The following is a 27804-nucleotide window of genomic DNA, read 5'->3' on the forward strand; positions in this document are numbered from 1 at the left end:
TAGGAAAACAGATTTATTTACAATTGTGTGGAAATTTTACCGCTAACCGAAGTACTAAGCCACGAGGGTCAAAACAAGTCCTTCTCGAGTAATAACACGAATCAAGTTGAAAAGTATGTATATTGTAAACGAATGACTTTACCTTGGCGAAAATCGTCCGCTCACAAACGTCAAACAAGTCTTTCGAAATAGAGATCAACCGCATCCTACCCGCACCTGAACCATGTTGGAGACTTCTGTTCAATTGTTTGAATGGTCTTCGAGGCTTCGCCTAGAAGGATAACAGAGGAAGACTAGGGACGAGTTTCCGTGAGGTGCACACTTAGCCGGCATTACTCATTAATGGCTCCTGCAACAGTCATGCGACGTTGCCGAACAAGACACGACCTTACTCCGATAATAACTGATTAAGAGCCGTAATTTGGCGTAAATTCTTTGGCGACACCATAGTATGATAACTCGTACTGATCCAGCGTGGGATGAGCCACTCAGGTCTGGAATCTCGCCCATTTTCCGCCTCAGTCAATAAATGAATCCTTCTTTGACTTACCAGCAATCACTTAAGTTCAAATGCGATATTGCACTTGGCTGATTTATAATTCTCTTTTCTCAAAAAGACTATTTCTTTTCATATAAGAAGTATGAATGGCACCTCTAACAGAAGAACTTGCCAGTTGGGAGGGGAGGCATGAAAGTAGTGGGGAGGGGGTTGGGGGGACGAGAATCAAAAAGAGGATGCCATTTTTGTTGTAAATAAGAAGTATGAATGGCACCTGTAACAGAAGAACTTGCCAGGTGGGAGGGGAGACATGAAAGTAGTGGGGAGGGGGTTGTGGGGACGAGAATCAAAAAGAGGATACCTTTTTTTTGTATATAAGAAGTATGAATGGCACATCTAACAAAAGAACTTGGCAGGTGGGAGGGGAGGCACAATAAGCTATACCCTTGTTTAAACGGCAAAACATTAACATTTACTAGTATCTAGATGCCGAACTTTATTTAGAAAACTTGCCATCAAACCTACCATCTTACTATTTTGCTAAATGGACTATTTTCACACTGCAATGACAACTTGACCTCTTTCATGTCACAAAAATACATTTGAACGTTACAAATTAGTATATCACCAAAGAATTTGGCCTCCTCTCATTTCTCGAACCGTGTTAAAATATATTTCGCAAAATAGTAATTTTATGAGGGTTATTATTTTGGGAAATGAACTATTTTCACCCTACGGCGACGACGTGACCTCTTTCACGTCACAAAAATACATTTAGACATTACAAATTAGTATATTACTAAAAATTTTGGCCTCCTCTTATTTTCTAAACCGTATCTCGCAAAATAGTAAATGTAGGAGAGTTACTATTTTGCGAAATGGGCAATTTTTTCTCTCTTTAATAACAATGGGTGCGTTCCTTTGGGAGAGTCCGGGTCAGGATTTCTGATCTGTGGTGTTCCTTTCGAGCAAATCCATTTTCAGATCAGTGATCTATCAAATCCACTCTAGACAAGGATTCACCGGATCACTGATCTGCGTGGTCTAAAGACAGATCATTGATCCAACGCGTTCCTTAAGGCGAAGGATCCGAAATTAATCATTTTGCCCTGCGGTGTTCAATTTCAAACAAGTTGGTAATTCATATATTGACCGGAAAGATTGTTAGCAATCGCTCCACAAATTCTTCGATAAACGCCAAATAAAATCAATTTTGTAATGTTAAATCGATCGGCCACTGATCGCAGTCATTCAGGGTTCCCAAGTATTCATATCTTAATCAATACTTGCTTCTGTTTTAATTCCATCGTTTGAGTTTACCATGAAAAAATGTGCTGCTAATGAATAGTGCTGCTAATTAGTGCTCAGTGAAAATAATCCATTTCGCAAAATAGTGATTTTTCTGACATCTCTACTTTGCGAAATTAATTTTGTATGGATAGCGAAAGAGGAGGTGACCGAGATCTTCGAAAATATACTAATCTGCAATATTTAAATGTATTTTTGTGACATGAAAGAGGTCACGTTGTCACTACAAGGTGAAAATGGTCCATTTCGCAAAATAGTAACTCTCCTGTAATAACTATTTTGCGAAATATGTTTTAACACGGTTTAAGAAATAAAAGGAGGCCGAGGTCTTCGGTGATATATTTATTTGTAATGTTTAAATGGATTTTTGCGACATGAAAGAGGTCACGTTGTAACCGCATAGTGAAAATAGTCCATTTCGCAAAATAGTAACTCTCCTAAATTTACTATTTTGCGAAATATATTTTAACACCGTTTAAGAGATAAGAGGAGGCCAAAGTCTTTGGTGATATATTTATTTGTAATGTTTAAATAGATTTTTGTGACATGAAAGAGGTCACGTTGTCATTGCAGGGTGAAAATAGTCCATTTCGCAAAATAGTAACTCCCCTAAAATTACTATTTTGCGAAATATGTTTTAATACGGTTCAAGAAATAAGAAGAGGCCAAAATTTTGGTGTTATAGTAATTTGTAATGTCTAAATGTATTTTTGTGACACGAAAGACGTAACGTTGTCACCGCAGGGTGAAAATAGTCCATTTCGGAAAATAGTAACTACTTTGCGAAATGAATAAAAATCGTTCATGTTAATAAACGATTAATCCAAATTCTTGTGAAAGATATCTTTACCTTATTAGAAAATATATCTGAATTATTCCTTTAGTTTTGTTCTATCTCACCTGGTATCGTTTCTTTTCGTTTCGTTTCGTTTCAGACTTTAGGTTTCTCTTTTGACCAGTAACCATGCGACTTAGAATCATTTTAGGTTCCTTCTGTCACAAAATAATTCTGCAATTTATGATAAAAGAGTTTGTTGTTAAGCTCTGTATCATATAAGAGCCGTTTTTAGCACCTTTCACGCACCAAAAATCTCCACCCCCCACCCCAAGGGATTGAATTCTCATCTTGGGGGAACGGTGTTACTCGTATACATTATTGTATTGCATAGGAGCGCGGAATCTGAGGGAGGAGTTATCCGGAGGAAGTAGGATTTATTAGAATGGAAGGGAGGAAATTATTACCTCGTCTTGTAATATTTTCATTAAACCGTTACCGTGTATAACTTCCAAAATGCTGTTGTGTAATTAAAGTGAAGGAAGTTGTGCTCTAACAACAGAATACTTTAAAGACCTTCTGACAAGTAACAATTGGGGGATCAGGATACATTTGCACCAGGTTATTGTTGCCTGAAATAAGGCGCCAGTGTTTTATAAGAATCTTTTTGACTTTCTGGTTGGCAGGGTTGAAAGTCCTAACGAACGGGAAAATCTTTTTAGATGATTTCGGTTTGTTTCTCATAGCCGTGTTGCGTGATGAGAACTGGGCATCGGCAAAGATGCAAAGATTTTTGAGAGGGAAGACGTGTCCCGCTACGCTTAGCCGGCTAATATCAAATCATAACGGATGGAATAAAGTTGTCACAACTAAAGTAATTTTTCTGTGTGTGGTCTTAAACCATACGTAACAACTTATTGGGGTGTTACTGTTTATCTATGCACTAAAAAAAAGACTTGAACACACAAGCTAAAAGAAAACCCTTTTGTAGAGAAGAAACACCGCGGGGATAAGGGTAGTAAGAAACGAGGTCTGGGACCAAACAACGATGCTCTCACGACTTGCAAAGCGATCGATTTCGCGTCTCACCCAGAGATTATTCGACTGTTCGACAGTAGGTCAACTTTTCCCGCAAAATTTGACAGCGAACTCTAATAGTGTTTCAAGAACTGAATATTAGGAAGCTTATAAATAAGCAACCACGACGGCGATGCCGAGGATAAAGTCGATTAAAAATTGATTGATATTCTTCTAAAGAATCTCACTGGCTAGATGGATTCTGTATTTCTTAAGCTTAAGGGGTCCTTCCTTCCAGCTTATCATAATCTTTTACCAAAAACCATTAATACCGCCTTAAAGAGCTATCCTTCTATGTTATTTCAATTAACCGTTAACTATTTAACTTGAATGTAGGGCTCTTATAGCAGGTTTGACAAGAGAAGTAAAAATATGGGCAACTTATTGGCACGAGAGAAAAAAAATCAAACAAATTGCTTGGGTTTGACCTTTGTGGGACTATTAACCGCTTTTTGCTCGAACAATAGCAGAGGCAAACATTTTAAGTTATCGATAATAATCGTGGAAATGTTATAGCATGTTTTGCTTCTAATGAGCCATTTACTGACTTTACTACTTTATTTGTACTTGCAATAACGTTCGAATGATTTACCGAAGAGGATCTGCTCTGACTAATTTAAATAAACAAACCATCGAAACGCAGGGAACCGCGCTCCTTTAAGAATACGTTACGCGCAATACGCCACCTCGCTAATACTGGGTCAGAATGAGCCCTGGGATTGGCCGAGCCTGTACCAGGTCGCTAAAGGGGCATGTTGTTTCGCGCGGCCTCGATCTTTGTAGTTGTTTTAGGAGATGCAGAGCCAAGAAAACTTCACAAATTCATTTAAATTTGTTCGTTTGAAAACCTTTTTTCTTTCCATGATGGGTCGGGGTGATCGTTAATATCAGTGTGGGAATGTGAAAATAACCGTAGATATCCCGAAAGGTACAAAAATTTTCACGAAAACCTTTTATTTCCAATTCGTGGGTTCGTGCAGAAGTCCGGGATAAGTTGTTACACCTTCCGTTCCATTCCGTTTCACGCCGCCTGGATCCTTTTCGTTTTAGAGTCTCGGAAACTTTAACAAATGTTTAAAAAGGAATATATTTTGCAACCTTCTTTCGCTGTATGATGCTACAATAACCGAAGATGTCCTGTAAGTTACGTAAATTGAAGAAAACCTTTTATACATATTTCGCGGTAAGACGTTTTGTTCATAACATCTTCAGTTTTCATGACAGTTTTGATATTCAATCTCGCCTGTTTTTCTCTTCTTTGCCCGATTTTCATTGGAAATCAATTGATAGCTTTACTCCGACCGTTTTTTCCACAAATTAACATTTAAGATATCAATACGCAGATTTGTCGGGATTATCAGATAATGGCGTGCTACCAAAGCAAGGGAATATAAACTCGTGAGAACACAAACTGTATAATATATTCTCTTAACCAAAAGCTATTTATAAAATGCAAGGAAAAATGACTATATTGGCTATAAATGGCAAACTACGAAATTGAAGTCATATCTAGAGAACAAAACTAAGAAAATATAGCCCAAAAACAAGAGTCGTAAGAGAAACAGACGTTGTTTTGCAATAAACTGATTGAAATTATCTGACCAACTGTGATAAAATTGTGCATACAAAAACGAATGAAGCGAGCACGTTTTGGAACAAACGCGTGTCTCCAATTACAATAACAACAGATGAAAATAAAATGAGAAATGACAGTAAACAAAAGAGCGAATGTCCCTGATCCCTAACTACGGAAAAGCAAATTCAAAAGCAGGCTAAAAACAAAATAGAATGAAGTTATTTGAAACATTGAAACATAATAATAACTAAGCGAATTTGCGGGATTTACGCGTTAGAAAACAAGCTTAGCGACTAAAAGCAATTCGGTAATTAACAAGGTCAAGCACATGTACTTAATGCAGCAAACAGCGTAAACAATCCTACCTTGCCAGGAAGAAGTTCTATTCTGAACTATTGGAACTCTCAGCTTATTTTCAAATGCAAATCAACATGAATATCTAGGTCTTAAAAAAAGTGGAGACTATTAAATTGAACTCAATCTCATTTTCTAATTTTAACGATTATTAACTGTTGAGGGATCCGAAATAATAACTTAACAATTACGAAGACGTCTAGAGTCTGGCGGTCTTCAGACAATGCAGAGCCACCCGCCCTCCCGGGCAGTAAATCCCTCGCGGCTCATTTGTAACCATTCCTCGCACAACTCCCACTGTACCATATCGTCCGGGCATGGAACAATAGCAAAATAAATTGATGTTACAATTTTGTCTCTTATTAGAGTGGTCTAGTAAGAGGACGGGAACGTCAGTTGACAATGTCGCGCGCAGCAAAAATACCGCAAAGAAACTGGTCGAGAACGTCGCCCCGTTGTGTCTCAGAAGTGACTTAGCAGTCGTTACAGCGGACCGTCAAAGTTATATTTGTTCTTGAATATCCTAACCTCGGCTCTTTCAAGATCAACATCACCTTTGAATTTTCGGTTTCATTGACCACTTGAAGGACAACAAAATTATCCTCTTTGAGAGTTATGTAACAAGTGCAAACAGAGGATAGTTATAGATACTGCAAGTCAGTTGTTAATATGAATCCACATGGGCGATTAAGCTTTGAAATGATTCCATTCCAGTTAATTCTCGAGTCTACTAATTTATCTATCAAATTTTGAAGCCCACTGAATATTTTTTTCCATGAGTTGTGTCGCCGTCATTTTGTTTCGTGCTATTAGATTTCAGCACTTCTCGTTTTTCTTCATAATTTTGAAAAGTATAATTTGGAATTGAAATTGTCGTCGTTTTTCCCCTTGTTTATTGAATATTCTTCTCCATCATGACAGTACATCTCTTTTGAACACCACCTTCTTAGAGTTGCGATGCATTTTGAACGGAGTTGTCAGCAGTTAAGGCGAAACCATATAGAAACCAAACGATCCAACTAAGGATTTGTTTACGATGAGTTCCTGTTTAACCATGAAAGAATGAAATGAAGTCAAACTAGTCACCAACGAAACGGTTAGACTTACGAATAAGACTTCGTTCCTGTTTTTGTTGTTGTTGTTGTTTAATTTTATTATTACTATTATTATTATTATATATATATATATATATATCTTTTAACGAATAAAGTCGTTTAAGACTGAATCAAATTAATACTGAGATTTAAAAAGCCGTGCCGAAATCAAACTGATTGTCATTTTCTTTTGCAGCGAGAGCATGATTTTCTTATCTCAGTTTTCACCAACGCTGATCAAGAATTTAAGACATAAAAAAGTGCAAACCCAAGCTATTCCCAAATTTTTATCTCTGGATTCAATTCGTCGAACATTATTTCATCACTATAAGGATGACAGTGACAACAAATGACACCGAATAATACAGAAAGTAAGCTTAGTGATATTTAATTTTGATAAACTTTATCATGAAACAAGTTTATTGATGAATTAATTCACCGTAAAATTAAGAGCATCCCATTCTTGGAGTTTTTATACAAGAAATGTATCAAAGAAAAGCTTAAAAGTGAACTGAGCCCTGAAATCTTGGATCCGGCGCTTGCTATCGATTGTGTTTAAGCTGGATTTGGGAATCCAGCATAAACACGATCGATTGGGGAGAACGGCAACGCCAACACTGGAAGTCGAAATATAGTCATGTACAGACTATCCGCGCGCTTTCCCGTTCTGAAATGACGTTCCCGTCCTCTTGCTAAATCAGTCTATTGAATGTAGCGGTTTTCGACTGTCGCGGAAAAGGTTCGAAACGACCTTTCTCCAAACATTAAAGTAAATGCTTGCGCATTTTCCCTTGGTCAAAAGAAACATCCTACAGGTCATTTCCAGCAGCCAGTTCGCATGCATTGACGATACGCACGTTTTGAATTTAACAACATACTGTAGTACGAACTGGAACATAAAGTTTTAGCTATTTCTACTAGAACGTTAAGGATGATGTTTTCACTCAGTTTTGTTTGGGGGTCCAAATTCGCAGAGGGGGTCCATATTCGTTATCGGTTTAGGGCCGGGGAGGCCGTATCCGCTACCGGATCTGGACCGGGGGTCCAAATCTGAGAGGGGGTCCAAATTCGCTAGCACACCGTGAAATCACATTCGAGCTTACACTTGCAGCTGTAAAGGCATTCCTAAGTGATATCATAAGCTTGATGAATCATATAAAAAATTCCTAAGAACAAAATGAAATAGTAAAAACTACGCGCCACTATACATGTAGTTACTCGGAGAAATTACATGTCTAGTGACTGTCACACAATCTTAACTAAAGCATTTCCCTGTCCCTTTAATGTAGATCAGAAACGACTGCTGAAAGTAAAACGGTTGGTCTGAATACAGACTCTTGCCAAAGTATGAAATTCAAATAAAGTAACCTTTTAGTGCGCATCAATTCATACTTCATGGATCGACTTACCCTTCACACGATCTTCTCGACAACAGTGCTTCAAACGAAATAATTACGCCCAGGGCACGTAATGAGGCTAAGCAACCGTCCTGAAAAGAGAAAAAGGTAGCTAATGTATCAAATATATGTTCAACATACGCTTACCTCCAAAGTCTCGTGTTAAAATTTTCATAATTATACACATTTACGCGTGTGAAATACCGTACGTCAACAACCGATTACTGAAGTTTAAGTTACAGATTGAATAACTTTAATTTTCTGTATGTACCTGCGCTTTCTTCGGGTCAAATCTTCACATGGAGAGTGATGTTAGTTTAAACCAATTCGTTTCCCTGTTTCCTGATCTTCCGACAAGAATGATGCGTTCGTCTTCTTATATTTTCAAAATTTTGAAGGGCCGGAATCCTTCCCTTCCCCCCCCCCCCCCCACCAAACTTAAAAACCCGGCCACGCTCGTAGTTGTGACTTAACCCCAATCAAAACTTTCTTTTTTCTCATAAGCCTTTACGTCTGTTCTTTTGACGTTTCCATCGTCGACCCGTCCAAAGACCGGCTGGGCCAGCAAGATTGATTGTGAGTGGCGGTTTTCCAAAGGTCACGATTATTCCTATGACTTATCTGCGATACTATGAGCCGGTGTGGGGTCTTTCTTATATAACTGTCATAAAAGAACAAAAGGTCGTTTGCTGGTAGTCGATTTATTGCAAACACTATAATATTGAACGTTTCAGCGAAAGGAAAATTTAAAAGAATAGATTTTAAGAGCTAATGTCAGCATGCATCAGAGAAACAGCGTTATCCGAGTTGCGTGACCTCATGTAACGAATATACTAGACCTATGGTATTTCTGAATGTTGTGCCGCGTAGCACTGGGAACACAAATGGTGAAACAGAGAATTAACTCTGAAGTGTAAATTAAAGTGCTATTTAAACCCATGAATAACCCATTGGGCGTTAGCCCTATTAAAGGGAAACAGGGAACCACACGAGGCAAAGAAAAAATCTTTTGACCTCGGTGGGAATCGAACCCACGACCTCCGGATTAGATCTACCGTTACTCTGCCGACTGAGCTACGAGGTCGCACATGGGTTTAAATAGCACTTTAATTTACACTTCAGAGTTAATTCTCTGTTTCACCATTTGTGTTCCCAGTGCTACGCGGCACAACATTCATATGTACCCTTACTTTCTCTTCGCCGCGATTCACCATCCTAAATCGTCCCCGACTTTCTCTGTGCGACCTCGTAGCTCAGTCGGCAGAGTAACGGTAGATCTAATCCGGAGGTCGTGGGTTCGATTCCCACCGAGGTCAAAAGATTTTTTCTTTGCCTCGTGTGGTTCCCTGTTTCCCTTTAATAGGGCTAACGCCCAATGGGTTATTCATGGGTTTAAATAGCACTTTAATTTACACTTCAGAGTTAATTCTCTGTTTCACCTATGGTATTTCTGTCAACATAATACTTTGTTTTATCATCTAAACTTAATCCCCTGTCATTATTGAAGCTGGCAAAGAAAATTTTTTGGTGAATATTTTTGTCCGACATACTTCTCCTGTGTCGAAAAGTAGCATCAAACAAAGACAGTTTTAACAATGACCGATATGACAGAATCTCTGAGCTTCAAGCTTTTAAAAGACAAACAGATGGTTATAAAATTACTGTGTATTTGTGTTGTTCTATCTTGAGACGAACTCAAGGTCCGGCAAAGTTTACTTGATAGCGACTATGAAACATACATGGTGTGCCTTCTTGTCGCCGCCGTTAACTGGCATAAATCATTACAATTTCCAAAAAAATCTAACATAGCACTCTTATTTATGATTTTATTAGCTGTATCAATGATCACGTTAATTATGCTCTACCACATTCAAGCCAAATTGGGGTTCCGGTTTATATATCTCCTCTATCTTATTATATCAGTTGCATGACAAGCGTGACACAGAAATTCAAAGATGAATCAACCTCCGAAATATCAAGAGATTTTTTTCCCTCTTTTCACGACATCTAGCAAAACCTTTCAGGAATTACTGCATTCAGAAAACTAGCTTACAATTAAAATGGTCAGTTACCATACAAAAAATGAGAATACTAAACGAGGCTTGAAAGAAATTAAGAACGATTGTGATCAAGAGAGAGGCAAGAAATATTCCACAATAGTGCAAATAATCGCGAAAGATGATCGCGGAAAAGCACTTGCGTGACGCTCGGTAAGTTGTAAGATGCCATGTTATCACGTATCAGACGAAAAAACAGTACAAATTCTCAGTCTGCATTTTGTACCCGGTCTGCGGTCCGTATTCTGCATTTTGCACAGGACACGAAGCCATCCAAGCGCTTGATACGGCTGGACACGGTCCTCAAATAACTCCATATTTCTCTTTGAAATATACTAATTTTTCATTGGAAAATATTCTACCTTCATTTACAATCCTCGCGCGCTTCTAAAAAGTGAAAAAATGCCAACGTTGTCCGTTTCGCTGGCCTTGTACAGAGAGTGCGAAGAGATCCAAGCGTGACACTAAGAAAATTTTCACCAGACACTACCGGACACGGTCTTTAAATAACTAGACGTCCGGCAGTCTGATATTTTTCCATATTTCTCTTTGGAAAATACCAGTTTCTATGGGAAGTATTTTGTCTTCATTTAGAATCCTCAAGCGCTTCTAAAGAGTAAAAAAATTTGAATATTGTCCTTTTCGCCGACTCTTCATAGAGTACGTGTTCAGGGTGGCTCTTCAGAAAGACGATTTTAGAAGGTTTTTAGTAATCTGGGAATTCCGTGTTACAGGAAATTGGGTCGCGTCAAGGTTGAAAGGCGTTGCATCAAGGTTGAAAATGGGCCTTTAACTTGTAACTGTAGGATAAAAAGAGGCTCCGAAAACAACAGTGAAATAAGCAAATTCTCCCAGAGTACCATTCTTTTTTATTATTATAGATTAAGTATGGATCATTGCAACAAGATTTCTTTTCCAGATTGCAGGAAAATGCGTTTCTGGGAGACTTATCTTTTAAAAAATTTCCCGGGGGAGCATGCCCCCGGACCCCCCTAGAGGTTCAGACCTTCGGCCCTCAATTTTCAAGGGAACCTGCCTACTTTAAAGGCAGTGCCCTTTTACTTCAAAGTTGTTTAAGTTACCGTCTTGTTGACTTCGATTGCCTCAGCAATACATGTAGCACCCGCCGCACCAATAACATTGTCAGACAAATACAAATTGGTTAGCGTCTTGTTCACTTTGATTGCCTCAGCAATACATGTAGCACCCGCAGCGCTAATATCATTACCTCGCAAATCCAAATTGGTTAGCGTCTTGTTCACTTTGATTGCCTCAGCAATACATGTGGCACCCGCAGCACTAATATCATTCCCAGACAAATCCAAATTGGTTAGCGTCTTGTTCACTTTGATTGCCTCAGCAATACATGTAGCACCCGCAGCACTAATATAATTCCCAGACAAATCCAAATTGGTTAGCGTCTTGTTCACTTTGATTGCCTCAGCAATACATGTAGCACCCGCAGCACTAATATCATTCCCAGACAAATCCAAATTGGTTAGCGTCTTGTTCACTTTGATTGCCTCAGCAATACATGTAGCACCCGCAGCACTAATATCATTACCTCGCAAATCCAAATTGGTTAGCGTCTTGTTCACTTTGATTGCCTCAGCAATACATGTAGCACCCGCAGCACTAATATAATTCCCAGACAAATCCAAATTGGTTAGCGTCTTGTTCACGTTGATTGCCTTAGCAATACATGTAGCACCCGCATCACTAATATCATTACCTCGCAAATCCAAATTGGGCACATTCAATCCAGTTCCAAACGACTTCAATAAATGCGAGTGAAAATCACTTTTTTCTCTTTTGCATTCGTTGATGGCCTCCAATACAATTTTTGCACCACGGCCTTCATTTTTGTTGACTTTATTTGTTAAACTCTTTACAAGAGCCACAACCTGTTCATCACATTTCATGGCCAAAATTCCACATGAAAACAAAAGTATTTGTTTAAGTTCAACGAAATACCTTGGAGCGGAAACTAGTTCTTCAGGTTTCATCTCCTTGCTTTGAATCTGAGAACAAATGAAGAATGCTGCAAAGAATTCTTGAAAACTTTTATGTAAGAAGGCATAGTGCAGTGTTTGTCTCAGTTTGCTGCCACCAGGCTGCACTGACAGAAATCCAAATTCAGTCAGGTCTTTTGCATGGTTTCTCAATTCACTTTCATTAAAAATCCAACTTATCGTCAAGTAAACCATTCAACGCTACCTTTCCAAGGTGATTCAATTGCGGTTTGTAATGGTTTGTCAAGTCTTCGATCTTTTCTAGTAGTCCCTTCCTTTTTCTATATCTTCTCAAAACACATTCAACCATATCCAAGTACAGTTGAGCTCTGCTTTCGGGGAGTGTGCCCTCAAACTCTTCGCATAAAAGGCAAAGAAGTGCTGTGTTTAGAGGATTGGCCGCTATTTCTCTCAGGTTTTTATCTCGCGACATCCGTTGCGAGAGCTTGGTGGCTAAATCCGTCCTTTCTTTAAAGTACTTGGTGACAAATCCTTTCACATGCTCTTCAGTAAATCCTTCGATCTGAAGCAGCACGTCACAACATTTTCTCACCTCTTTTCCAGCTTCGTGTCTTGCTGTTGCAACTATGTGGCATTTGGGGAGCACTCTTCCTTCAATTAATTCGGAAAACATCGACAATTTACTGGACGGTAACTCATCCAATCCATCCAATATCAATAAAATGCTGGACTGATTTTCACGAATAAAATGAAAGAATTGTTGTTTGACTTCTTCATCGATGTCTCGGGGCAGAAGCTGATCATCAATAGCTTCCCAAACGTCAGAATGGATATCTCGACATTTCAGTAACAATACCACTTTAAATGCTGTTGAGCCGCAGCCCCGAGGTTCTTGCTGTTTTGTGGCCCAGTCGTAGGCGTACTTTTTACAATAGGTGGTTTTTCCCATACCAGGTTCTCCTTCAATCAACACTGTTCTCGGCGCTGAACACTCTTTATACGGGTCTAGTATTGACGACATGTCAACAAATACGTCAGTGATTACTCCTCTCGTTTTCTTTCTTCTGACCACTTTGAGCCTTGTAAAAATATTGCCAAGAAAAAACTGAAACTCTTCACACCATGGAAATGGTGAGAGCCATCCCTCGCGAGTCTTGTACAGCTGGCGAATTCCATTGATAAGCTCAGTTGGATCAAAAATACCTAGCAATAGCAAAATAAGTAAGAAATCTAATGAATGCAGCATTAAAAATTGTGGTGCCTCTCTGGTATTCGGCACTGGATTTAAATAAGTGAATGAGCACGATACCGTTGCCAAAGAAATTACTTGGACGATGCAAAAAGCTTTTAGTGTATGATTCATGCTTACTGATTAAAAGCCATTTAGATTATGAATTCAGGTAAACCTACTCTGTTTGTTCGGCTGACAGTGAAACTCTGTCGTAAAATAAATTACTCGGGAGATAAATATTCATATCATTGGAGCCGTAGTCTGAGAAAGGCTTTTTTCGGGATTTACCGAGACTACGAACAAATAAATGGAAACCAAACAACGCCTTTGTGCCTTCTTTGTCACGCGGTTTCATCAAAAAAGCTGCAGAAAACCCGGGGCTCACCTGCGATGAAGTGGGAGGTTTTTCCTACAGTCTTTTCCTTAGGAACCTATTTTACCCAAGACGATCCTCATTCAACTATTTTCCCATGTAGAATTGAATACTCCACAATATGAGCGTAGGAAGGGTTTAGTTATTTTATTCAGAAATATGCGGATTACATCTAATGCTACTAGGAATTCGGCACTGAATTTAAATTAGCGAACGAGTACGACACCACTGCCAAAGAAATTACTCGGACGATGAAAAAGGTATCAATGTATGATTCATGTCAATTTACTGACCAAAAGCTATTTGGCTTGTAAATGCAGTGGAACCTGCTCTGTTAATTTCTAACATCGAGCCAATGTTAATGCCAATGTTTTCGTTAAAACTGTACTTCGTTTTATTTCGTTCTCCACTCTAATCAAAATATAAAGTTTTGCAGGCTAATTACGGGTGAAATTTTGAACAATTGGAGGGAATGAAAGCACACCGTAGAGATTACTCCAGAGATTGTCTAAATTGAAAAACTGAATCTCTTTAACATAGGATGATCTCTCCCTCTCTCACATACAGGCCATGTTGACTACGGCGAAATTTGCGGTTCAGTTCGCTGTCCATCTTTACCATTTCGCCTATCATTTTCTCAACAGACCCTTTCGTGGAATAACATTGGAACTTTTAGTCCGAGTGAGAGTCACTTTATTCATTAAAAGTTAACTAAATAGATCCTTTTCCCTTCCTCTGTTGTTGTTGTTTTTAAATTTTATACAATATTCGAAAAGAACTTATGGCTCGGCTACAGCGGTTTCTGATAGTGAAACTTGGGAGATAAATATTGATATCATTAGAGTCGATAGTCTGAGTGAGATTTTTGTCGGTAAAAAAGACCATTGTAGGAACTAATTAAAAAAAAAAGAAAACAAAGAACGCTTTTCCGCCCTCGTTTTCACGTCGTTTAATCATAGAAAAAGGAAAACGCTGGAACAAACCAGAGGTCCGGCTGCAATGCATTGTGAAGTTTCGTTCACAGTTTTTCGCTCGGGAAAATTAAAATAACCACATACGCCTTCTCCTGCCCCTTTTTACTAACACAGCCCTCATTCAGAAATTTTTTCCATGTAAAATAGAATACTCTACAAAAAATTTGAGTAGAGGAAGGATTGCATTAGTCTGTTCAAGAATACGCAGGTAAAATCTAACGAATTAGGAAGTTAGATTCATTATGTCCTTAACAAAAGTAAAACTAAAATAAGGCAATAACCCTTCTCGGCCAAATGTGTATGAGTGCTGTCAGAAAGTTATCCAATCTGAGAGGTAACCTGAGATTCCGTGCCATCCCATTCATCCCACACATTACCTAGTATCTTCATTTAGGTTTAACCTAGTAGCCAAGGCGTGCTCTTACAACAATACATTACCTGAAAAGTGTATTCAAGTTAACGGAACGGAATCCCTATTGATAGTTCAGTTTATCTGTGAGTAGCTATTTCTAGCAACCAACCTTCATCTGTGCTTTTCTCCACTGTGGTCGTCAGGCTACAAAGCGTCTCTTTAACCTCCGTCATTTCAATCTCTATCTTCTCAGTTGTGTCTCTGAGGTCACTTAGTGAATCTGCATTAGTAAGAAAGATAAGCGCAATTTCATAAGCACATTTACATCACAAATTCACATAAACGTGCAGATAAACAATGATACCTATGTCAATATCTACTCGATTCTGAACAGATCAAACTCAATAAGACGCTTAGAAATCACAAAAGTGCACTCCAGCAGTTGTACACGAGTACCCACGAACAGACAAAGATACTGCCGATGAAAACACACTGTGGACATTTGGATTTAATTCTTAATTTTTCACATGAGGTGAGCGACCTCATTTTTCGACCTTATGTGACCTCATGTAATGAATATACTAGACCTACGGTATTTCTGTGAACATAAGCCTTTGCTTTATCATCTAGACTTAATCCCCTATCGTTATTGAAGCTGCCAAAGAAATATTTATTTTTTGGTGAATATTTTTGCCCGACATACTTTTCCTATGTCGAAAAGTAGCATCAAAACAAAGACAGTTTTAACAATGGCTGATATGACACAATCTACTGAGCTTCAAGCTTTTAAAAGACCAAAGGATGGTTATAAAGTTACTGTAAAAATTTCCTTGTGTATTTGCGTTGTTCTATCTTGAGACGAACTCAAAGTCCGGAAAAATTTACTTGATAGCGACTATGAAATGCACATGGTGCGCCTACTTGTCGCCACCGTTAATTGGCGTAAATCACTACAATTTGTAAAAAGTCTAACATAACACTCTTACCTTGTTTATTTATGATTTTATTAGCTGTTTCGATGATCACGTTAATCATGCTCTACCACGTTGCAGCCAGATTTGAGTTTCAGTTTATTTATCTTCTCTAACTTATTATATCAGTGCGTGACAAGCGTGACAGAGAAATTCAAAGGACGAAAGGAGGGGAAACAAATTTGGGTGACTTGCCGCTGTTTGTTTGATGCATGCTGACATTAGCTCTTAAGAAATTTACTTACAATCTGATTTATTTGTCTCAATCTACTAACATGTCAGGTTCCATAAAGGGTTAAAAAAAACAACAACAAAAAATAGAACCATAAACATATGTGCTTGTATTTATCACCTCCCTTTCCATTCCAATAGTTTCACCATCAAAATACAGTCACACATGTAGTACTGGATTAATCAATTTTTTTAGTTTAAAACAATTTGATTTGTTTCTTATTGGCCCAGGAACATTTATCAAATCACTTCAAATCACTTTGGCAGATGTCATTAGCCTCTGAATTTTCCATATTTTGGTGGTGTTACATAAACTAAGCTAACTATAGAAAACAGGCCAGTTCACGTGGCTCATGGAGTGAATTGTCATTCATCATTACATCACTCAATTTAACCACAAGTTTTTTCTCCCATCACCTTTAGACACTTACTGGTATGTAAACTCAAAATAAGGGTAACTTAATTTCCTCTTTGTCAACTATTACTGATTAAATCATGTTGATTTATAATTCATACAAAAATATGCTGAGGGAACTTAGATCTTAGTCAGACCTATCCTGGTAAAAAGACAAGATTGAGACAGGAAGCAATACCTGCATTAAAATGAGGCCAATCTTGGAATATGACTGGATCATTCAAAATGTTGGCCACAACAGAAGCTGCCATCACACAGGCAATTCCATTCCATTTCTTACTTGAAGAGTGCGTTTCATCTACAAAGTCTTTGATGCCCTGGACTACCACCCATTCTGTCTTAAAATCATGGGCTGCTACATACACTCCTAAAAAACAAAACAAATAAACAGGAATGTCTGTTAACTATATCTTAAGCTTATTTTCTTCGCACCTTTAAAATACATGTAATTGTTCAATCAAAGCTCACAAAGAGTCACACTCTAGCTGCACTCTTGCTGTTGTAAACATGCACATTGCAGAAAGACATTAGTTGGAACACAAACCTAATTTTTTTCAACCAGTAATCAAAAAAAATTGTACACTGAGACTGTAAAACTATTCTTCAGGCTTCATCTTGTTTCATATAAAGTAACTTTCAATATTTTTCAAAAGACAAAGTTTTGTCAGTTAGAGTTAACCCTTTCACTCCTAAGATCTCTTTAATGATCCTCTTTAACATTTTAACTCCCAAGATCTGATTGTTAATTCTCCCTTCTAGCTGCTACACATTTCCTTGTAAATTGGTTACAAAAAATTGGATGTTTTATCAAGGTAATTTATCTTTTACCTGATGAGTTTCAGTATTCTCATTACCTGTTTGCTGGATAATGTATGGATATTATAGGGAGAAGTTACATGTTAATCACTTCTAAGAGTTAAAGGGTTAATGTATGTAATAAAATTCCTATGATGTTAGTTAGGAGAATTTAGTTTTGGATCAACCAATAATCCCCTAATTCACACTTTTTTCTTTTCCCATTACTTGTCTGCTTAATATCATATTGAAACTGTAAGGAGAAATTCTATCTTGGTCACTCATGGGAGTTTCAGGGTTAACAGGGACTGTGATACTATTCCTCAACTCTCAAACTATTTAACAACATACTTTCTACATGTTTCATGTGACAAATTTAAAATAATTCATGACACCCTAATGGAGCAAATTCAATCTAGTTATACAGAAGTCTCAGTCACCTTCACCTGTGAAATAATCTTCTCACCCAGCCAAACATCAAATCACTTTAAATACAAGATACACAATTCCTGCAAATTTGGCATGTTATATGGTGTATGCTTGGACCAGCAGAGACAATACCAGAGCAGTGTTTTTCAAAACATTTGCTACATGTGCAAAAGTGCTTGGCTCATCAATTATTTGTATTATTATGATTCTCACCTCCACCTTCCATTTCAACTGCAATTGCTTCAGGATGTTTCCTAATCATATCTCTGTTTGCCTCTGAGATACTCAGAACCACTCCATCACAGTGCACTTTGGCATTATATTCATCAGCATTTTGTAAAGGTGCCTTCCACCCATCAGCCACATGTTTGATCAGGTTACCAATATCTCTGCTGGGGGGAGTTTTGTATACAGCTGTTATCAGCTTTGCTGAAACAACCACATCTCCTAACTTGACCTTTTTGCTATTCAAACCACTGCAGGCACCAACAGAAAAGATAGCCTTGGGTCTCAGTACTGAGATGGCATCTTTTGAAACTGACAAAGAACCCTGAGGAACATCAGGACCTTTGGAGCACCTCATCAATGCAATCTTCATTTTCTTTCCTTGATCATTACCCATGCACCCAAAGTACACAGGGCCAGTACTGATGTGGTAACTCTAGAAGGGTTCCTTCAGGTAGGCAAAGCAGCTTAAGAACTCACAGTCCTCCACTGCTAATAAAAGAATATCAACAGGAAGTTCAACATTGCTCCAGGCAAAAGAAGTTTTTGGTAGATCACTCATCAATGGAAGTGTAACATTAAGCTCTGGTGGGCTTGCATTGCTATTCTGTGCTGATGTAGTTTCCCCTGACATCTTTACTGTCTCTGAAAAAGAAGAAAGTAGTATTTCATTTTTTTTCCATTCATTTATTAGAAGTTATTAGCAGATCCAAAAGAAAATCAACAGACAATGAAGAAAAAGAAAAGAAAACTGGTAATGAATAATAATTAAGTCAATGCACCTGTGACCCTGCATAAAACATTTTAAGCCCACACTAACTGATTTCACAGTACAAAATTACACAGGCATACTTGAAGGAAAAAAAAACACCTCCAAGTGCTCCCCTTTTTTCTCTGAGTTTGCACGGTTGTGTCATTCACTGAGTTTCATCATCTTTCACTCAAATAATCAGGCTTTAAATCTATCATCTTCAGTACAGAATTATATCTCGACTATGAATTTTTTTATAGACTTCATTCATAACATCAAGAAAAAAAACACAAAATTTTACTTTGATGTACAGTGTACCAATGACTTTCCAAACAAAAATATTGGAAGTAAATCCTTTTATTTCATGATCCACTATATCAAACATTATTGATACAAAAGAAAAAGTTTAAACCTTAAAATCAAAGTAAATCAAAGTAAATCACACAAACCTTCCTTCCCTGAATTTTGTTGGTATATCTCAATGGAACCCTCCAGGTCATCTTCCTTCCTGGCCTTTTTTACCACTTCATCTTCATGTGATTTATCTGTGATGCAGTCTTCATCCTTCAGCCACTCTCTGAAAAGCTCCTTGTAGTCCTCCTCAATATCAGCATCCATAAAATCAGTTTTAAGATGATTGATAACATCCTGATAGTGGGCCCCTCCAATACGCCAAAAGGTGTCTTTAATGTCATTCCAGTAGCAACTGAAAGTTGGATCATCAACTGAACCACTGGTAACATGGCTGTAAACTCTGTCTCTAAGGATCTTGATGCGAGTGATGTCAGCTGCCGGAGTGGTGTCTGTTACCAGAGGAAGGTCATCCTGGCCAGAGGCAGGGAGAGTCAGACCCCAGATATTCCTCAGAAGAAATAGCAGTAGGGGGGTGTCAAAGTTCCCTGAGGAAACTGGTGATTTGATGACAGGATACAGTTTGTGCCACTGGGAGGTAGTCAGGACTCTCTTCTTTCGAAGTGTTTGCAATTTTGCATGATTTTTGGGATTGTTCAGAACTGTGTGAAGATTTCCTGGTGGATATATCCTGTCAAAGATCTCCCTTAACACATGTGATCCAACTTCAACAAGAAGGCGACAGAGCCGGGCATAATTAGAAGTCTCTTTGGTAGTAGGATGCAATGGGGTGGCAGAAGCCATGATAAAAAGTCCTCTGTAAAGAAATGCTTGTAATTAATACATGGAAGGCAACATTACAGAGCACACACAAAAATAATTTCTTTGTTCTAACTTTACACCACCAGAATATTACAGCACTCCAAAATGAGTTAAATATCACAAAACAGATCAATAAAATAAGTTTGATGCATCTTCCATTTTAACCCTTTAACCTCTAAGAGCTGTGATTGGCTTCTAATTTCTCCTTAAAGTATATCACCCTTGAATCAAATGTATGGGTCACAAGAATAAAGGAGATCATCAAAAAGTTAAAAGTTTCTGAATTTCCCATGTCACACTTTATCTATTTTCTCATATTCAATATACAAAATATTACTTTAACTTACAGATGGCAGATGCTAATCCAGGTGGGGCAATGTTTTACTTAAGATTGCTGTTAACAAAATAGGGTGCCTTCCAGGCTAACAAGGTGTCTGAGACAATTTTGATATTCTTATTAGTTCCTAAGAAATCTATTGTGAAGTTGGACAATGGGAAATATTGCATGTGTCAATGCGGTCATGCTGCTGACCAATGAAACACAACATGAAAGCCCCTGGCGAGCCTCCTGACAAAGAGCTCCTTTAAAACTTGAAAGGTCATTTCATGAAAACGATTAAATGTAAATTAAACATAATTCAAACATCATCAAGCAAGCTGGGGCCACGGAAAATGAACAACTTAACTTCAATTTCTTTGACTTGGACTCTCTCTACCAACTTTTAGTTGACTGTTTTAGGCTGTTTGATGAACCCTCCTTAATTATTCAACATTTTGCAAAATGTGCTAGAGATTCCCAGTGAGTATGCAGTGCAAGATGTGATGTAAACAGTATATGCAAATTGAGATCCTGGATGAAAGCCTGCAGAAAACATCAACGCTCTGCTGGAGGCCTTTGCATTTATGACACCTTTTGTTCTACAGGACAGGTTTCCTAAAACATTCTTTCAGCCATATCTTGCCTCCTTTCTAAGATTTTTGTTTGGTAAATTAAGCTCTTTAGTGGTTAAACTAGTTTTTCTAACTTAAGAGAAAAAATGAAATTTTGAACATTTTTAGCAGATTCTGTTGACAGTAAATAAGAAAATATTACATAAAAAAGATTAAAAGATACACTAGAAAAGAAAAAGGAAAATGAAAGACATTCATTGTAAAAGATAAAAAGTTGTTGAGTATCTAAGCGCACTAAAGATATTGTACAACTGCAAGTTTAATTTGTTTAAATTTTGCAGTGTTTGAATTTAACCATTATCTCATCAGGCTTAAGAATTTTCAGTCCCTAGAATATTGAGATGAACTTTTTTGTTTCTTTTTAAAGGATTTCTTTGACAAATTTTTCTATTCATTAAGCATCTCATTCCAGATTTTGACACCTGAGGTATTTAATCCTAAAGAGTTGTGATGTTGAAGAGCAAGTATTGGTAGAATTGTTTAATGTTCTCACAAAAATGTTCATGATGTTAGATGGTGCTCTGTTGTTATGAACATCAAGCATTAATTTACTTACAGCTTCCTAATGTAAGAAGATAATAGGTAGAATTTTCGCATTTATAAATCAAGGAATAGCATGTTCTTTTCTTTCAGGAAAGTAGATTAAACACAATACTCACTTTTGGAGACCAATTTTTTTTACAATATATTTTTTAGATGCATTGCCCCAAGCAGTGAGTCAATAGCTATATTGGGTAAAATTAAGGATTTATAGATATTTACAAGGACAGATGATGGAACAACATACCTCACCTAAGCAATCATTTGTATGGTCTTTCTTAATTTAGTAATAACACAGTCAACGTAGTTTTTCCAAGAAAGATTTTCTTTAATTAAAACACCTATTAAATAGTTGTTGTAGCTCTTATGTTCATAACTGACTTTTCTATTTGTTTCACTATCAAATATACTTCTTTGACAAATTCTCCTTGTCTGTTCCGTAGGAAATGTAAAGAGAACAGTGTGGAGAATATGAATATCAATGTCTTAGGGTGTTAAAGGTTAAAAGTCACACAATTCTATAAAACCAACACTGCAGGATCTCCCTTTGCTACCTTGAAGACTGAAGGTAGCAATCATCTGCATATTAGCCTTCAAATAGGATGCAGCAGGTATCACCATCCTTAGAGGGAATGGGGGCATACTCCCCCCATGAAATTTGTGATAACAAGTATGAAGTTGCTATGGCAACATTAGTATAAGCAAGCATTTCCACAGCTGGAAAGACTTTTAAGCACGTTTCAAGGGAACAATGAGTAAATTATACTAATCAAAGTGCTCTGTTAGCAAACTCGTGAATTGACACATGATTTTTTAGATTATGTTTAATGTTATCTGGTTTAGGGAATTTTGTGGTTGATTGTCATATCTAGAGTACGAGCAGTAGTTCAGTGTTCGCTAATGTAGCAAAGAAACAAAGTAACGTTGGGATAAGAAGGCATTACAATCGAAATGATCATGCTATTACATTTGACAAGGTGGATGATGCCATGTGTTTTAAACGTCTATCATTTTTGTTTCTGGTTCAAAAGAAAAGGTTGGAAGTAAATGTGGGTGAAAAGTGAAATTTACTGTCTTTCGTTGTAAATATTAGAAAATCAAGGCAATACTGTCTTAATGAAAACATTAACGATTCCCTCTTTATCAAATGAGACAAACGGGAACGAGTTTTGAGTGATATAACTAAGCCAAGCCTGCCACCGTCATTTTGGATCTCCGCCTGGGTAGATTTAGGTCACGTGCTAGGCAACGTATGATCAATAACAAGATAGAATTTCATTTCAGGCCTATTTATCAATTTTGTGGTGTGTAACTTTCGCATTTTAGTACGTTGTTTGTATGTTGAATCTTCAAATTGTCTTGAAACTTAAAAGAAAATTGTTCTTTAAAAATTCACTGAAAATCGGTAGCTAAAATTGTTTGTTTAGGTGTTATCTGATTTTCGTGTTAACTTGTTATTTCGTCAGTCGCCGGCATCTTCTGTTGCTTCTCACAGGAAAAACACACGCGACGAAACGTAATGATCAATTTTGTCCTCAATCTCACGCTATAACAGAAAAAGCTTTTGAACATCTGTAAACTCCGAGCGCTTCGCAGTAAGTGATATTTTCAATGAATCTTCGGATTGTTTTCAAGTTCAAGGACTGTAAATTACAATTTTATGAAAAACGAAGGTTGTTCTGTTATTTCAGTGTGAATCCTTGCATGCCTGCCAGTCGCTGGCGCCGCTTGTTGAAACTAAAACGAAAAAAAAAACTCTTTTAAGATTATCATTGGCTTCTTTTTCACCCCACCACTATTCTTAGCAACAAAGGTCGCCATTTCGTCTGTTTATTGCTCGCCAAAAACTATAAAATGCACTCAAAAGCCTAAAATCTAAAAAAAGTTTACAGGAATCGACCAATCGAGCGAGCGAGCGAGCGAGCGAGCGAATGCTATTCCCCACATCGTATCTATAACTCGCTCTTGCGCATGCGCGCAATTCACGAGTTAAAAAGGATAATTAATAAAACTCCCAAAAGTGATAAACAAGCAACTTCTCCCTATAATTTCTAAACATTATCCAGCAAACAGGTCACGAGAATATTCATACTTATCAGGTTTAAGTTATCTTGATCTATCGACAAATTCTTGTATCTTATTTACAAATAAATGTGTAGCAGCTGGAGGGGAGAATTGACAATCAGATCTTGGGAGTTAAAGGGTTTACAAAAGCAGCAGTTTGCTATAAGAAACAATAGTTTCAGCTTGAGAACATAAATTAAAATTTTAAGCAAATGAAGATCATCGCAGTATATACTCAACTTAAGCAGTTGAGAAATAAGGCCTGAAAAAAACTTCAGGCCTGAACGGGAATCGAACCCATGACCTCTGCGATACCGGTGCAGCGCTCTAACCAACTGAGCTATCAAGCCAACTGGGAGCTGGTCAATTGTGAGTTCGTTATATACCCGTAGATGGAGAAGGTGTGATAAGAATACATGAAAGTCATATATTTGTACTGCGGAAAATACATTTTAAGCAAATGAAGATCATCGCAGTATATACTCAACTTAAGCAGTTGAGAAATAAGGCCTTATTTCTCAACTGCTTAAGTTGAGTATATACTGCGATGATCTTCATTTGCTTAAAATGTATTTTCCGCAGTACAAATATATGACTTTCATGTATTCTTATCATAAATTAAAATTGTTTGCGTGAGATCTCACGCTCCATGTGAAAGACTTGACAGCTTTGTCACCGGGGCTTTTAAGAGGGGCGGCTTATAAGCGGCAGTTTTCAGTATTTCTGGAGTAGAGGGACACGTATCAGTTGTTCCTTAGGCTCAAAATGAAGGAATGTATCAAGTTAAATTCACAACTAGCCAGGATCGGAGTAAACTAAAAAATTGATTTTGTACAATTTGGAAACACATTTCCGATTTGAAGGCCCAAATGAATTAGGCCACTACTACAAATAAGCAATTGGTTGGCAAGTACAGAGATGTCTTCAACAAACATGCAGAAAGTGCTGGCGAAGCACTACAGTACCGCTCGCGACCACAGGTTAACTGCGCAGACGAATTTCTGACGCTCAGACGCAGGGTAGTCAGATGGGTATATAGGATTTTTTTATGCGCACAGTCGAAAAAAATGCACGGCTCATGTGTCTTTGTAATTTAGTGCTACAAGTTTCCTTACTATTACTATGTGAAACAAAGAAGTTTAAGATTTGAAAAAGCGGTGAGTGGAGAACGGAAAATTTACATAATGAAAAAAGCTATCATGCTACACTCACGCGTGTCGCGTCGCTTCGCGAATAACGAGCAGTAGCAGTACATTTGCTTGATTGTTTGATTTGTTGATGAATCAGCTGGGAAAGAGAATCTCTATTACTCATGGCATCAAAGCACGTGTTTCAGTGAGCGAGTAACGAAACAAATACTCCGTAATATGCTTCCCAATTAATTCATGGCAATCAACGCTCCCTAAGATGTTTTCGTCGCGGAATGTGAACAATTTGGTGTTTGCATCGCAGGTGATGAATTCTTCGAAACTTCGAACCTGCCTCGATCACCTTCGATGAGGATCAGAAGGAAAATATACTGTTTAAGATTGTGAATGATATTCTGTCTTATTCATGGCAATAGGCGCCGGCTTCAGTGTTTACGCATCGGAATGTAAACCGTTTCATTTCACATCGCTCGTGATGATTTGTTTGATTGTGGAACGCATTATATTACTACGATAAAAGGTCAAGTTAAAAGACGAAAATTCATCTGAAACCGAAAACGCTTCAACAGACTACTGTTCATTATCAAATGAATAAAGGGGTAAGTTTCTAAAGAAACTGTGGTACTGCGTCGGTGGGAGAGTATAGCAGGTAATTTAGTGTTTAAACAACTGGGTTGAAAACGTAAATTAGCCACCGTAAAGGGTAAAAAAGCTGACGTTTCGAGCGTTAGCCCTTCGTCAGAGCGAACAATTTGGTGTTTGCAAGTGCAAGTGTCTGTCAATAATGTCAAGATCTTTCAAAACAGACCCTAAAATCTGACATCAACCCATGTCCACGAATTTCAACCATTTGTCTCTTAAAACACATATTTCATACCTCGTAGCCGAGCGAATCCAGCCAAAATTCGATAAAATACTAACAAATAAGTGAATCAATTGAGATAAAAAACTACCGATTGTGATATCAAGATTAACTATAAGCTCCAATTCCTAAAATACAAGCATCACTTAAACAAACAGGAAGTGCTGACGAAGCACCAAGCTACGAGGGTTAAGACAAGTCCTTCTCGACTAATAACATGAATCAAGTGAAAAGAATGCATATGGTAAACGAATGACTTTACCTTGGCTAGAATCGTCCGCTCACAAACGTCAAACAAGTCTTTCGAAATAGAGATCAACTGCATCCTACCCGCACCTGAGCCATGTTGGAAACTTTGGTACGAACGCTATTCGGGGTTTTGCCTAAACCTGTTTGAGAGAAGAATAACCGAGGAAGACTAAAGACGAGTTTCCGGGTGCTGCACTTCTCTTTATGGCGGACTATTCAATATTATTTCGCCCCATGTAAGATAATCCGGATTCCGGAATCCAGGACATTTTTGCTTGTGGAATCCGGAATACTGGGCTCTGGAATCCAGAATCCAGCTTTTGGAATCCAGGATCCCGCTAAAAAGGGGGAATCCAGAATCCGCTTGCTGAAAATCCATTTCAAATCATATTAACGGCTTTCACCCGCATCCATGCAACCACTGTACACTGCAGTTCACTCACGTGGTCAATCGGTGCTCAAATTTAGAAAGCGTTTATATCACTGAAGCGTTCAAATCCCACAGGATTTGCTTGGAACATCAATATCGCCGCTATTTGATTGTTTTGGAACACCTCTAAACACAGGCGGCCCAAGCTCACGTCTCGAGAAAAAGCCAACGATGAATTCATGAACTCGTCACGCGTTGTGTGACTCGGTGTTAAGTTACGGGAGGAACCGTTGAAAATTTGAACACGTTATAAGGCATATATTTATCGTTATAAATCGACCATATGTCGTTCCCCATACTATGCCTTATAACGTGTTCAAATTTTCAACGGTTCCTCCCGTAACTTAACACCGAGTCACACAACGCGTGACGAGTTCATGAATTCATCGTTGGCTTTTTCTCGAGACGTGAGCTTGGGCCGCCTGTGCTCTAAATAATGATATGGCCGCTATGAAGTCCTGTGAATATTAACTTACTGGTTGTCATAACAACAGTTGGAAGGTGACTTTGTAAAAGATACGTTTTAGTTTTCCTATAAATCTAGGAATTTTTAAATTTCTGTGAAAATAATCTAACTATTAACAACTTGGATGCTTTGCTTTTGCCTGCTTTCCCCGCCGGTTTTTTAAGCAAATGGGGCGCACGGCAAGTTTTGGCACCGGAAACTGCGCTACTTTTATCTGGCACCCAGGGTCGAGGTATCGACCTTAATACTTAATACTCTTTTCATTTTCGACTCTTCCGAACTTTCTGGCATTTCTAATTCGCGATTGACCAAAATCAAAAATAAATATCCATTCTCCTTAAATCATAATGAGAGCATAAAAAAGTAATATTCTCCTGATGGCAGTGAAAGCATAGTTGTAATCAGAAGCCAGACGAAAGCCAGGAACTGTCACTCAGAGCACGTGGAGGGACACAAGCCGCAGTATTACAGAAAATTTGCAGTATCTTTTTCAGTTGATATATGATTTGTTTATTCGATTTGCTTTTTCCCTAAATCTCGATACTTCAACCATAATCTATGGGGAAGCACAAGAAAAAGCAAAAGGCGGAGAGGGAAAGGTAAGTGTAACATTGTAATGATTCAATTGATTCTTTGTTCCATTTTGAACTAACTTAACCTCCAGCGAAACTTACCAAAAATTACTGAAAATGCATCTTCAGGAGCTCAAGAAACCGAAGAAAGAAAGACTAAAAAGAAAAATACACGAGTTAAAGACTATCGAGGTTTGAGGATTTTTGTCCATTATGAAACACTTCTGAATTTTTTTTAGGGGTTGCAACGAGCAAACAGGAACGACAGGCGTTTTAATGACGAACTATAGTCAATAATAACTGTTTCAATGTAGTAGAATTCGGAAGTTTAAAAGAAGTTGGAAGACTCGAAAAGACGCTTTGCTAAACTTGAGAATACTCGGCCAATTGTTTGCATCTCATGAAACAACAATGTATTACGCCTCGTTAAATGATGAAACGCAACAAACGCACAGCATGACTCGCTTGTTAACAGTGATTTAGGCCTTTAGT

General features: G+C 37.9%; 1 protein-coding gene and 1 pseudogene across 2 annotated transcripts; both read right to left on the reverse strand.

Annotated features, from left to right (window-relative positions):
* Nucleotides 1-10986: 10986 nt before the first annotated feature.
* Nucleotides 10987-15664, reverse strand: LOC113679780 (NLR family CARD domain-containing protein 4). The gene is given in 3 exon segments (XM_089210281.1): nucleotides 10987-12317; nucleotides 12319-13313; nucleotides 15210-15664. Coding segments are annotated over 3 exon segments (2166 nt in total). The 5' UTR covers nucleotides 15274-15664; the 3' UTR covers nucleotides 10987-11210.
* A 2233-nt stretch (nucleotides 15665-17897) lies between these two features.
* Nucleotides 17898-20021, reverse strand: LOC149043483 (uncharacterized; annotated as a pseudogene). The gene is made up of 2 exons (XR_016187887.1): nucleotides 19307-20021; nucleotides 17898-18751 (listed from the first exon to the last, which is right to left on the reverse strand). The product of XR_016187887.1 is annotated as an uncharacterized LOC149043483 (transcript).
* Between the last annotated feature and the right edge of the window lie 7783 nt (nucleotides 20022-27804).

Source organism: Pocillopora damicornis, chromosome 6 (assembly GCF_964200805.1).
Source record: "Pocillopora damicornis chromosome 6, jaPocDami1.2, whole genome shotgun sequence".
Taxonomy (NCBI): Eukaryota; Metazoa; Cnidaria; class Anthozoa; order Scleractinia; family Pocilloporidae; genus Pocillopora; species Pocillopora damicornis.